Source organism: Pieris rapae, chromosome 2 (assembly GCF_905147795.1).
Source record: "Pieris rapae chromosome 2, ilPieRapa1.1, whole genome shotgun sequence".
NCBI classification, from domain to species: Eukaryota; Metazoa; Arthropoda; class Insecta; order Lepidoptera; family Pieridae; genus Pieris; species Pieris rapae.
The window spans coordinates 7379069-7392523 of NC_059510.1; the positions used below are offsets into that span (position 1 = coordinate 7379069).

The 13455-nt window shown below is 31.6% G+C and overlaps 3 protein-coding genes across 3 annotated transcripts; 1 reads left to right on the top strand and 2 right to left on the bottom strand.

Moving 5' to 3' along the window:
- The first annotated feature begins 946 nt into the window (after nt 1–946).
- LOC111003785 (26S proteasome regulatory subunit 10B) lies at nt 947–6282 on the top strand. The gene is made up of 9 exons (XM_022274512.2): nt 947–1128; nt 1416–1535; nt 1792–1928; nt 2166–2264; nt 2606–2755; nt 2882–3005; nt 3670–3880; nt 5696–5861; nt 6142–6282. Exons 1-9 carry the CDS (start codon nt 1044–1046, stop codon nt 6217–6219), a joined length of 1170 nt encoding a protein of 389 aa, XP_022130204.2. The 5' UTR covers nt 947–1043; the 3' UTR covers nt 6220–6282.
- A 501-nt stretch (nt 6283–6783) lies between these two features.
- On the bottom strand, nt 6784–10133 carry LOC110992156 (TGF-beta-activated kinase 1 and MAP3K7-binding protein 1). The gene is made up of 6 exons (XM_022257897.2): nt 9693–10133; nt 9470–9604; nt 8971–9076; nt 8146–8410; nt 7675–7831; nt 6784–7489 (listed from the first exon to the last, which is right to left on the bottom strand). The coding sequence occupies exons 1-6, from the start codon at nt 9824–9826 to the stop codon at nt 6949–6951; spliced, it is 1338 nt and encodes a 445-aa protein (XP_022113589.1). The 5' UTR covers nt 9827–10133; the 3' UTR covers nt 6784–6948.
- A 1481-nt stretch (nt 10134–11614) lies between these two features.
- LOC111004215 (transcription factor BTF3 homolog 4-like) lies at nt 11615–12747 on the bottom strand. The gene has a single exon (XM_022275170.2). The coding sequence runs from the start codon at nt 12559–12561 to the stop codon at nt 12031–12033; it is 531 nt and encodes a 176-aa protein (XP_022130862.1). The 5' UTR covers nt 12562–12747; the 3' UTR covers nt 11615–12030.
- Between the last annotated feature and the right edge of the window lie 708 nt (nt 12748–13455).

A 13455-nucleotide genomic window follows, 5' to 3' on the forward strand; every position in this document is an offset into this window, starting at 1 on the left:
CGTTTGGCCTGTAGATTTGATTGTGTGCTTAAGATGTAGTAGGAACGATTTTTGTTTCTTCCAGGGTCCAGCTAAGTACGAATTTATGTTTTAAGAAATCTGCTTCAACAAATTGTAATGGTTTAAAAAGCTTAGAGTTTTCTTCAAATAATTGTCGACTACTGTCCTATTTATATAGGACTTACAATATTACTGTATATTTACTCATACTTGTGTATACAATTCGATATAATGAGTCACCCGAGCCAAGTAATTTGTTAAGTCCGAGCTCGTGATCTTAAAGCCTATTTTATTTTGGATGGTATGTAAAAAAATTGCTATTTTCACAACATGAATAGTTATGTTTAAGTCGTAATTCTTATTATTAAACTCACTACAAAGAGATTAAAATAATTAATACTCCTATAAAGTTACAATAGTAAACTTTTACAGTAGTTTGGAAAACTGTTGCATGATGAGGGGTATTAAAATACGAGTGTGTGTTTAAAGCCGTTATAGCCTAGCTGAAGTTTTATTACCGTCAGCATCACACGTTTGTTTGAATACTTAATTAGGTGCAGTTTTGTAATGTACATTACATTACCTTACTTCCTAAATCTCTTAAATAGGGGATCTCTCAAGTAGTAAGGACGTATGCAAAAAAAAATTAACTCCATAAACATAAAATTGTAATATGATTTATAAAGTACGTATATACTTTTCTCAACTGAGCTAGTTTTTTCCATCGCAACATTTAAATGTTACATGAAACCAAATAATCGACTTTCAATATCAGATAATTATTTATAAAGGAAATCTCACGTTATTGAATGTTATAAAACCAATGTCGATAGAATTTAGCACATTACTTCTCACCTCGTACGCGCTTGCGTATTTTTAATCTGTACCAGGGCTTTATATTAATACATCGAGCTGTCATTGTCATAATTGTAAATTCTGAAATAGAAGTAATCTGTGGTGATTTTCGATTCTCACCAGCAACATTATTTTTGTTGGTTTCGAATTATATTTAACTTTAAAATACTATAATATAAACGAATAAAATGGAGCCAGTAAGAGAAAAAGCATTTCAAGATTATCGAAAGAAGCTGATGGAACATAAAGAAGTTGAGTCGAGGCTTAAAGATAGTAAGTATTATACTCCAAACTTATCAATTTATGCCGAATCATCTGACAGGTTTTGTTGATGATTTTAATAAAATACTACAATACTGCCTTATAAATAATTATTAGACATTGTTCAAGCGTCAGATGTTCTTAACAGTTCTACAAATCATGCTAAAGTCTTATAGGTATTTCCTTTAACTTAGTAGGTATTCAGAAAATTAACTTTTATATATGTACCCCAATGAAGGTGCTTCTGAACGATATTTTATGTATTTGTAACCCATGTAACTAATATATTTAACTTCCAGTGCGAGAACAGTTAAAAGATTTAACAAAACAGTATGATAAGAGTGAAAATGATCTCAAAGCCCTTCAGAGTGTGGGTCAAATTGTTGGTGAAGTGTTGAAGCAACTTACTGAAGAAAAGTGTAAGAAATACTTTGTTACAATGCAATAATGTTATTTGTTATTTATAGACCTTAAATTGGATCTAATGAATCAATATTATAAAATTATGGTATGCATCAACAATAAATGCCTTAAATTATATTGACAATTGTTGTTCAAAATTGTGTATCAACACTTAATTTTTAAATAATAAGCAGTTGAAATATAAGAGATATCATAATTAAATCATAATGTTTAAATAAAAATAATAATCTAATAAGCATTGTTTAATTTCAGTTATTGTAAAAGCAACAAATGGTCCCAGATATGTTGTGGGATGCAGGCGTCAATTGGACAAGAACAAGCTAAAGGGTGGTACTCGAGTTGCATTAGATATGACTACTCTCACCATTATGCGTCATTTACCAAGAGAGGTATGATTTTTATAGTCAAAGAAAGTAAAGTAAGTACAGTATTGTACCTTTGACACTAGTAGTTTGGATAAATCAAAATTCCTACGATTTAGCTAACAATTCAGGATATAAATACATTGTGCAGTATCACTTTCATCAATTTTGATAATTTGAGGCATATATATACTTTTTTTTTAAATAAAAAAAAGAATAAAAGTACTTTATTTACTAGTAACTAATTAATAGAGATAATTTCAGGTAGACCCTCTTGTATACAACATGAGCCATGAAGACCCAGGAGATGTCACCTACTCTGCTATAGGAGGCCTGCAGGAACAGATACGACAGCTAAGAGAGGTTTGTGCTGTATTTTTATACATTTACCAACTGTCTTTAAAAGTTTTATATGTAAATGTTGTTTATTTCATTATAATTAATATTTAAAAACCTAAACTAAGTCAAACTTATTTTATCTATATAAACAAAGTTGTGTTAATTTCACCATTTATGGTAGGCTGATTTTTGAGTTTTTGGAATTTGTCTTTCTGGTATGTCATTAAAATACTTCAAGAAGTTTACTTTTATAAGCTTCATAATTTTAAATGCATATCTGCTCATTCATTAACTGTTATGCAGAACATTCACTAGGTCAGCTAGTGTTTAAATATAAAACTTAACACACACTAATATTTTTTCAGGTGATTGAGCTGCCTTTAATGAACCCCGAGCTATTTGTTCGTGTTGGTATAACTCCTCCAAAAGGTTGTCTTTTATATGGCCCTCCAGGAACTGGAAAGACCCTGCTTGCTAGAGCTGTTGCTTCACAGCTTGATGCTAACTTCTTAAAGGTAAGAAATTTTATTAATTGCAACCCATCTCCATAACTAGGTTATTTCAAACATTTAGTTACACTTAAGACAATATTTTATTTAATAATAATTATCATATTCAGAAATTGAAAATACACATTACAGGTAGTGTCTTCTGCAATCGTCGACAAGTATATCGGCGAGTCAGCGCGTCTTATTCGTGAGATGTTTAACTATGCACGAGACCATCAGCCTTGTATAATATTCATGGACGAAATTGATGCCATTGGTGAGATTTTCCTTATTATATGAGATGGGGCCACTAGGATTAAGCCATTTAAAAGTATCTGATAACTCATTGATACCTGAAACCCCATGAGGCTTGCCTTTCCTACATACAGTTTAAATTTTTAGTGACTGAATAGTAATTTCAAAGAGATTTCCCAAGATATCAATGTGTATATAAATGTTAAGAAGCCGTTCAAGTATAACCTAAGCAGATTTACTGCAATTTATACCCACCCTCACTTTTTTTGTCAGCAAAAGCAGCAAAAAAGCACTCAAAAATAATAGTATATAAACATAATTATATTTGTCTTACTGACCAAATGGCAATATATCAATTTCTAATTAATAAACAGAAAAAGCTTTAGATAGAAAATATTTTTTCAATATTTCTTAATATTATAGTAAGCAAGTATACCTTGAACATTAAATAACATGCTAATATAACATAATTTTAAGGTTTTATTCATGATCTAATTCAAGTCCTCTATAAAAAACCTTAGGCAGACACATTTCTGAAATGTATAATTTAGTTATCAGCCTTCTGTCTATATATAGTCTATTCAAAACAATGGTTTCGGGTTTTTAGGTGTTTTTCGCGTTTCTTAGATGGATAAAATTCAGACATCTAGTTATTTTTATTAATTCTTTATAATTATTAATTCCAGGTGGCAGACGTTTCTCTGAGGGTACCAGCGCTGACCGTGAAATCCAACGGACGCTCATGGAACTGCTGAACCAAATGGACGGGTTCGATTCCCTGGGACAAGTGAAAATAATTATGGCTACGAACCGACCTGACACGCTTGATCCTGCGTTGTTGAGGCCTGGACGTCTTGACAGGAAGATTGAGATACCGCTGCCAAATGAGCAAGCCAGGTCCATAGATTACTTGTCCTATTTTTTACATTACATTTTTTACTACAGGTTTTATTAATGTGAAAATTCATTTTTCTACCGCGAGTCAACCCTTGCTTTTATTATAACTCAGTGCCATATCATGTAGTCTTTACATTTTTAGTATTTTTAATCCATCATAAATCGCTGATTGCATATTTAAAAAAATATCCTAGATTTAGGATAATGCAACAGTACATTTTAATCCAGGAACTGAAACTTCCGAGCGCCGCTTAACATCCGTGAATCTGAGATGTTGTGACGTAACGAATTAATATGCATATAAGCGTAACAAAACAATATGGAATAATTTAAAGTTCTCCCTGATAGGTATAATAAGATGAGTCTGTGTCTGTTTAATGATCATTTGAGGGGTGTGAAAGCAAAGGCGCTTCAGTCCAAAATAGCTTTTTTAGCTGGTCAGACCAAAATGTAGCCCTCGAAAGCAGCGACAATAAGTTAAAAACCATTAAGTGCAAAACGGCTTCGATCCTAAATTAGTTAGAAGCAAATACGCCTGTGCCTCAATCAACCAATCCGAAGCCGCTATTTCAAGTTTTCTAAGATGGCGATTCGGTTACTTTTTCTTGTAAGGTGAATGTGGATTAAATAGTGAGATGCAAATTCTGCTTCGATCCCAAGCAATGAAGAGCAAACATACTTCATCCCAATGTTTAAATGCATATGCACCTAAGTCCTAAAAGTATTTCTAAATTATGATAAATAAAACGTAAATTTCATTATTTGCTAAATAATGTACCAATAATAGTATCTGGCCAAAAATAAAAATTCCTTACTCCACAGTAGAATAATACAAAAAAAAAACATGTGTGTAATTCACACGTGGTAGAAGTGAAACCTTCAAACACAAAATTTTTATAATTAATCTTATATAAATTAGAATTTTTTCACTATCTAAATGTAATAAACTTTTCTTTAAAACCGTATATTTTAATGATAAATTGTAATTTATAGATTTAATATCAATCTTTAATTTGGCAAAATCTAAAAATATCGAAAGCTTGACATTCGATAAAATTAAAAAGCGGCAGTAAAAAGAGTCTGTATAATGCCTCCTATCCCATATTCTCCCACGTTACAATAAATCTTATGAATTGATGTTTCTGTCTCTCTTTACCGCTGCATCCGGTTTGAAATCACGACGATTCTAAAGAAGTTTATCTATCTCATTTTCTCCCACGTTAAATCATATGAATTAATGTTTCTGTCTCTTTTTACTGTCGCTTTTCCGTTGCATCCGGTTTGAAATCACAACGATTCTAAAGAAGTTTCACTTCAAAAACTCAGTTGAAGTGTTTTGTCACTGAAGCGCCTTTGCTTTTATACTCCTCATTTGTTAGTATAATAGGCAACTCCTGTGAGTGACACATACCGTTTTGCATATACATGTACTGTATTTTTGACACTTACATCGATATCACTGCATCGACACTCACATGTACCTACAGAAAAACAGGTCTTGCATGATTCACACGAATTTATTCTCGAACGAAGGTAACCGGCTGGTACGTGGTCAGTGCGCATTGGACCTTGTTACGAGATGCACATTTGTGTATTGTCGACTTTAAATTATTAGTGAATTGTTACAAAACGTAAAATTAAATTAATTTAATTAAAAATGGTGGTTAATTCATCTTACACCATACCATGTTATTGTGTTAAAGCCCTTTTCCTGGCCACGATTGCCTTCACTGTTGGAGCAAATACTAATTGCGTACATAGAAAGAAAGTTCTACATTATATATATAGCTTCATTTAACATATCTTATTATTCAGATTGGAAATCCTGAAAATCCACGCGGCACCGATTGCTAAACACGGCGAGATGGATTATGAGGCAGTTGTCAAACTATCGGACACATTTAACGGAGCTGACTTAAGAAATGTCTGTACTGAGGCTGGCTTGTTCGCAATCAGAGCTGAGAGAGAATATATTATTCAGGTAAACTTTATCACTTTGTAATATGTAATGGAAGTATACGCGATTTGATTAAAGATATTTATTTCCCAAATAAATTTCCTAAATAATAATGTTTTATTTTAAATGATACTTTATCTAAGTAAAAGATTTTCAATTTTAGTTTTAGGCCTTTTTGTGTCAAAAATGTTTTACACCAACATATTAAAATCGACACAAACAAGGTATACTTATTTTTGAGACACTTAATTGTATTAAAATCTCTTATTTCGTTTTTAACATATAATAATTCATTTAATTACAGGAGGATCTAATGAAAGCAGTACGTAAGGTAGCAGATAACAAGAAACTTGAAAGCAAGTTGGATTACAAGCCCGTCTAATTAATATATTTACCTGTATTTCTATTAATTTCTTTAATTCAATATATAAAATGTAATTAAAAATTTATTTGTTATTTATTACATGCAATGAGTATTTTTGAGCAGTGTTAGCCTAGTGGCTTGAGTACGCCCCTCAACTAGAGAATTAAACTAATGGATTTGTGGACAATTAACACTCGCCACTAAGGAATACATAGTAAGGAAACTTACCGAAGCATTAGATCTTTAAAAAAACTATTATGATAGATAGATGGCGTTACTTACCATGCCTGTATTTTAATCTCTGAAATAAGGGAAACTTATGTGACAACATACATTTTGAAGAATTTATTTTTTCTTTTCTCTGCCTGTTTACCGTACTTAAAAATGATAAGCGCTACTCGCTATTACTTTAAGAATTTATAATTATTATTATTACGTTCGGTAAAATTGTAAATATGTACTGAATATATGTGTGGATATCTATCTATAACTTCAGCATAACAAATGTCAGCTAACTTGTAATAATTTAGTAATAACAATTTGTTGGCAAACGAATAATAATTTAGTAAAAACACTAAAACGTAAATTTTATAAATATTTAATTAAACAACAATCAATACTGTTTAGTAAAAATCTCTATTCATATTATTAATACATAAATTGAAGTTAATAATAATAATTTTAGTCACCAACACTTAAAAGCAAAGTACCTATGAAAATTGAATTGTCTATAAAATAATCATCACATCACTTAATAAAACTTGGCAAGGTGCCATTTTTTCGAGCTTTCGCCACATTTTCATAGTAACATGAAAAATCGACATAACCCTTAATGCGTTTATCCTTTTCATAAGGGCGATTTGGGTATACATCGGATGTCGACTCGATCGATCTATTCGTGTCAACAATAGAATCGTTCTCGCAATCATTAGAAAATTCAGAATCGATTTCGTTCAAGAGCGTGTTCGACTTCGATTGAACTATCGGATTAAATCTGACCGAGGCGTTTTTCTGACAGCTGTCATTTGGTATTGGCGGGAGAAAGTTGAAGTTTCGTATTAGTAGGGTTATATGCGTATTTGGTTTTGGCGTTAAATTATTTTGAAGGCAAAATGTGACGAAATCATCTTCAATTTCTTCTAACACTGATTGACTAACACGCGTAAATTCTGACTGTTTACGGAAATTCTCAACAATTTTCTGTGCCAGTTGTTTGTTTGTTTCCTCGCTGTTGCCTCGGACTTCTTGAATGCGCTTATAGACTCCTGCGCTGACTAGAACTAAGAACCTGGAATACATAAATACAATATAGTCTTACAAAAAACTATATAAAGTAAAATTCAGATTTATATAACTAGACGTCATTTTAAGCACCTACTATATTTTATCTTTTAGTATGGCTTTTTTATAATTTTCAATTGATATTATATTGTGTGAAAAGTAACAGCAAATCATACACTATAAAAAATATACCTGCAAGATTCATCTAGCAATATGGGTCCATGTATCTCTGGAGTTGCCACAACAGGCTCTGACGTAGCTGCACCAATACTAGGAAATGCCTTATATAAACCCTTTACTAGATAGTTACCAAGACACCGTGTTCCAGTTTGGTTACCTAGATATTGCACTGAAAAAAATTTTTTATCTTCTTAATATATACACCTGAACAAACCTATACTTACTTTTATTTAAATGAATAGAATCTTTATAAACATTACTATACTCTTTGTAACTAATACATCATATCAAATCTAAAAAGATTGCAGTCCTAGTTAACCCCACTGATATATTATTTTTCAATGAACCCATAAAATAACCACTTAAAACATTGCCTTCAAAATTAATGCAAATAGCTTTATATTTCAAAAAATATTATAATCATGATAACAAACAAGGACTTATGAGTTACACATCAAGATAAAATCAACCGTAAAAACTTACCATTCCGAAGTTTATTGACATCCAATCCTAACTGTGAAAGTCGTAGCAACTCATCCTCATTATTCAAACTATGGTCCATGGTCAATTGGACAACTCTAAGCACTGAATTATCATCTGTTCTGCCAAGGAGTGCACGAGTCTCACCAACATTAGCCACAAAAAGCTTATTGTTATGAACAAGAGCTAAGACTACTGTAGTGCCACCAGATAGGTGATGATCAATTTCTTTAAGGCGATGGAGGATGTTATCACAGTTTTGGGATATCTGTATAAACAATGGTTATAATTTAATTGATTATATTTTTTCAAAACATATTTATTTCTAAAAATAACTGAAATTGCTACTCAGGACGTCAACAACCCATCCATTAAGGCAACAAAAATAATGTAAATTTGTTAAAAGGTCTATGCAGTCACATATATCACACCACTTCATTCTATTTAATAAGTTTACGATTTATTTTACCTAGAGCTGTAAAATACACTTTACAAGCTTCTCAAACCTACCAAATATATACACACACATAGATTCATATAATGTTGGTAAGCAGTTGGAGTTGGACATTATGACACAAGTTTTTAAATATAACATACATTATGTGAGACCTACATTTATATTTTTTTTTTTTAATAGAATAGGGGGCAAATGCAAAATAAAGCAGGCTCACCTGATGTTAAGTGATACCGCCACCCATGGACACTCTCGATGCTAGAGGGCTTGCGAGTGTGATGCCCACATTTGTTTATGCTAACATGGATAGTTGCTTAAATGATACATCTGTGAATTTGTTTTGTTTAGCATACAATACTTGAATATCGGCTTACTTGTGTTTCATTTAAAGTTTGCAATCTATATTGAAGACTTGTCCGTTCAGCTATCATTCCATCATAGTTTTCTATATATGCTTTCTCTACTGATATAAAAGCATTTCTGAAATATTACAAAAAAGTAATATAAGTAAATTAATATCATTACATACTACACTGCTTCCTAATTACTAACAGTAGATCTATATTTCAATCATGATAAAATTCATCAATTTCAAAATAAGTATTTTAACTAATTTTAATTAATAAAATATCACAAAATCTACTGTAATACTGAATGCCAAGCAAAAGTTGAGGCCAAATAAACAATTTTTTTAAAATTATCAATACTTATAATAATCAATCTATAAACAAGTTAGATTCAGTTTGTACTGTAATCTATGCAAATTACAAATCAAGTTGCATGACTTCATTTAATTAGTGCACCTGATATAACATTTTAAACTTGAAAATAAAGATCGAGACCTAATATGATAAAAAAATTGGCTTGGAATACCTAAGTCTTTCCCTAATTTCCTCATCTGTATTGCTTAAGGAGGGTGGGGGGAACAGAAGCTCTGCAGCCATTCTCTGCATTATAAACCTTGCTGCATCTAAACCATTGTGCGGCTCAAATACACCATAAAGGCAGCTGTAATTGATATTAAACATTAAGTTTTAACCAAATCCAAATGTAATGCAAATTGATAATATTCCATGGATGAAATTCGATTACTTACGAATTATCTTCAGTTTGGCAATAAAAACATAAACAATCGTCTGTAGAGTTAGAATCGCCCAGGTGAGAGAAATAAGAGGCTACGCAGGTATTTCGGCACTTTGGCAGATCCTCGGTCCAGGGTCTAGCAATCATTTTTTTAAAAAGATTTCAGCCTTATATTGAGTTGCACTTTACCCTCTCGGGACCTTTACTCCGACTAGCTATCGCAGAGTTTTTCTTATTTTACAGCACAACAGTCTTCATGCCTTTAGTCCAATATAAGTGTTAAATACAAATTATGCAAATGCAAGGTTAGTAATATTATTAAATTTTAATAATGCTAATTTTATTTATCTATTTACATAAAATCCAAAAATATTTAATAAAACACAAATTGAGACTTGAGAGCAACATATCTATTATGATTGAATCTTGGTCTGTGCCCTGTGGTAACTTTCATATATTTTGATCTTTCCACAGATTTCCATCATCAACTCGCCCTCAAGGCAAGTAAAGAAAAAGAGTGGAAATAGATACGGAAGAAACATTGTTATTTTTTGTTTTCTGTCACAATTTGTATTATATATTAAACTTTCCACTAAGACTAACTATATATATATATATATAGTTTAAAGAGAAAAGTAAAACTAAAGCATTAGGAAAAATATACTTTATTTTAATGAACAGAAATCCCGATAAATAAGGTTGAAAAAATTGGACTACATATTATATAGGTATAGAATTGATATACTCAGGGTTAAGTAAGAAATTGAAGTGTTACGTCTCGATTCCAAAACTTATTGAAGGCTTAAGAGATTATATTTTAATCGTATCTTTCCCATTTTAGGACTCTAGTTTATTTTATAATAATTGTAGTATACAGTTAAATGAATTTAAAAAGTTTTTAGAACAATATTCTATATTTTGTATCGGTTCAAGATCGATACGCCAGTAAAAGAGCAACACTGCTGATTTCAAAGTCAAACTATGCTCATAGTTCTGACTTCTAACTTTTAATTTCTGTTAAGTAAAAATTACTTAATATTTATTTTTTGCCACGAAGCGTGAACTGTGATCACGACATAATTAGTTTTGACCATCGTAAAAAATTTGAACGCCTACATTTCTCTTACTAGTTTTCTAACCTGCTTTGCACTAAAGAATTCAAACTACACAAATAAGTTTCTTGCATGCTATCTTAAAAATTCTAAAATTAACTAGTTTAACGTATATAATAAAGACTTAAAATTTGTTATAATTAGAAGACAACTAGAGATGTGAAAAAATAATCGATTATTTAAAAAATCTATTTCGAGATTACTGTCGCGCGATAATCGCGATTTTTATATTAAAAATAATCGATTATTTTTATGATTGAAAATCAATCATAGTCGATTTTTCATCTGCCACCTCCCGACATAGCCTGGTCTTTTAAAACCCGGACCTCGAACTATTAGGGATATTCGATATGCATCGATGTACCACAATGCAATATAGGTATTATATTACATTGAAGTTTGAACAGATCCAATGCTTTGAAGGTGTATTGTATACTCAATGTATTTCAGTTTTTTTATAAACATCATAAAACCAATTTTACAAAAACTCAAATTTGAATTGAACACTAATTTTTATATGATAAAAAAAAATTAAGGTGTTTATTTTGAAATGAATTCAAAAATTAGGAATAAATCGATTTCTCATGCTAAATTAACAATTTTCATGCAGAATTTCACATCCCTAAAGACAACCACTTTTAACTAAACATGGCCTAGGACACGAAGTTAAAGAAAATAAGCACTTTTTGAAATACTTCATTATTTCTAGAATGATAGGCATAGTTATCTATATTGAAAAAAGCAAACAACAACTAAAACCTATTATCATTTGTGGTTAGATGTATTTAATAAAAAGGGAAACAGAAAAGATAAAAAAACACAATTCAGAGATTAAAGTTTATGTCACATATACTTATAACAAAAACTTTAACCGTTTTACACATTTTTCAATTTTTATATTTTATATAATATTGGCTCTAGGAAGAGCATCTAAGTTGAATTGAAAGCGAACCAGATTTTACATAGTTAAAATATACCAACATCTATGACTCAAATAAACTTATGTACTTAATATTGCCAATATTAACAGTTTTTACAACACTTATGAAACAAGATTGTTAGTGCAAGGTATAGCATGGATGAAGGCTTCCAAAGACATGAGTCCACAAGGCACCGTCACCAAAACATCAAAGAAATGATTAATTCAAATGTGTATTGACATAACAAATTTGAGACACATCTCACTGCTTTGGAAACCCTAGCGTTCACTTTGAATGAGCAATTAAAAACTAAACATGTCTAATCTGTCTTCTTGTCGGAGACTTTGGTTTCGGCCTCAGGTTTCTTTTCCTCTTTCTCTTTTTCCTTTTCTTCAGTAATGACTTCCTTTGCTTCTTGCTTTGACGCCTCGTCAAAGTTACCAACTAGGTTAGGTACTTCGTCGTCTTCGTCAATAGGCTTTGGAGCAGCCACACTAGATGCTATCCTTTTGAGCTGGGTAAGTCCTTCAGGGCCAAGCTGGCTAAGGATACCGGGCAGCATCTCCGCAATTTGCTTGTTTTCACCATGACCAGTAATTGCAAATGTATTCGCCGCGAGCGATGCCTGTGCTTTAGGGTTATTGAAATGGATTACCGTACCATCATCTTTGATCATATTAACTTCTTCGATGCCAGGAATTGTATTGACTGATAACTTCTTCAATGATGACTGTAACTTTTTGTCATCTGTCGCAGCCGTCGCATGGACAACCTTCTTCTTGCGCCTAGGAGTACCCTTGCCGCCGATGCGCACCTGTGATTGCAGTTTTTTCAGCTTCTCCGTGTTCATTTTGTTGATTTAAGACGTGTGACTGTTAAATAAAAGCGCGCTGCACTTTTTTATTATAGCCGTTATATATATTTAATCGCGAACAGTTAAGAATTCCATGTAACTTGATAGTACGCACGTGTTTTGGACACCGGTTAGTTACAAAGGGAAAATGGTGGATTGAGGTTTCATTTGGGACTAGTTATTTCCGTCTTTTAGTAGTTGGCAGCACTGCAGATTTTTACGTTCCTTTTTATGTTTTGCCAGATGTCAAAGGCAAAAGTGAAGAAATGAAATTATAAATTTCTGTGTAATTTAAGTATGAATATTTTTTAATTAGTAATAGTGCAAATATGTTATTTATATTTTTAACAAACTCATACAAAATACATAAAATAATTGCGTTGCTAGAAAAATTTTGATGTTCGTTTATCTCACAAAGCGCCATCTATATGGTTGAAAATAAAACTCTTAAGTAGCGTAAATCATTTATAGATGACAGTAAACCGCAAAACAAATTTTTGCTTTTCTAAAATAGATGCCTCTTGCAGTATTACCCATTTATAATTTAACTAGCGACCCGCCCCGGCTTCGCACGGGTGCAATGCTGATACTAAATACACTACAGAAAGACTGTGAACGTTGTATATAAAAATGGGGGTTATCTATAAGAGATAAACATATACCATTTCTGTAGACCTTTTCAATACTTAGTACATTATTTTGATAAAACTCGTAGGGTTCAGCCTGCGTTTTCAATGTAAGCGGAAAAAATGTAATTATATACGACGTCACATTAGAAACCTCAAAAATAACAGTACTTCTCCACTATTTAATGTATGTTATTATACATATCAACCTTCCTCTGAATCACTCTATCTATTAAAAAAAACCGCACCAAAATCCGTTCCGTAG

What these genes read in the sequence shown, in the direction of transcription:
- LOC111003785 (XM_022274512.2), top strand. Translation starts at nt 1,044, where the DNA reads ATGGAGCCAGTAAGAGAAAAAGCATTTCAAGATTATCGAAAGAAGCTG. An exon ending in GGACGAAATTGATGCCATTG is followed by an intron (nt 3,006 to 3,669) that starts GTGAGATTTTCC and finishes TATTAATTCCAG; the next exon opens with GTGGCAGACGTTTCTCTGAG. An exon ending in AGAGAGAATATATTATTCAG is followed by an intron (nt 5,862 to 6,141) that starts GTAAACTTTATC and finishes ATTTAATTACAG; the next exon opens with GAGGATCTAATGAAAGCAGT.
- LOC110992156 (XM_022257897.2), bottom strand. Translation starts at nt 9,826, where the DNA reads ATGATTGCTAGACCCTGGACCGAGGATCTGCCAAAGTGCCGAAATACC. An exon ending in GAAATTAGGGAAAGACTTAG is followed by an intron (nt 9,077 to 9,469) that starts GTATTCCAAGCC and finishes GTAATATTTCAG; the next exon opens with AAATGCTTTTATATCAGTAG. An exon ending in TGTCAATAAACTTCGGAATG is followed by an intron (nt 7,832 to 8,145) that starts GTAAGTTTTTAC and finishes AATTTTTTTCAG; the next exon opens with TGCAATATCTAGGTAACCAA.
- LOC111004215 (XM_022275170.2), bottom strand. Translation starts at nt 12,561, where the DNA reads ATGAACACGGAGAAGCTGAAAAAACTGCAATCACAGGTGCGCATCGGC.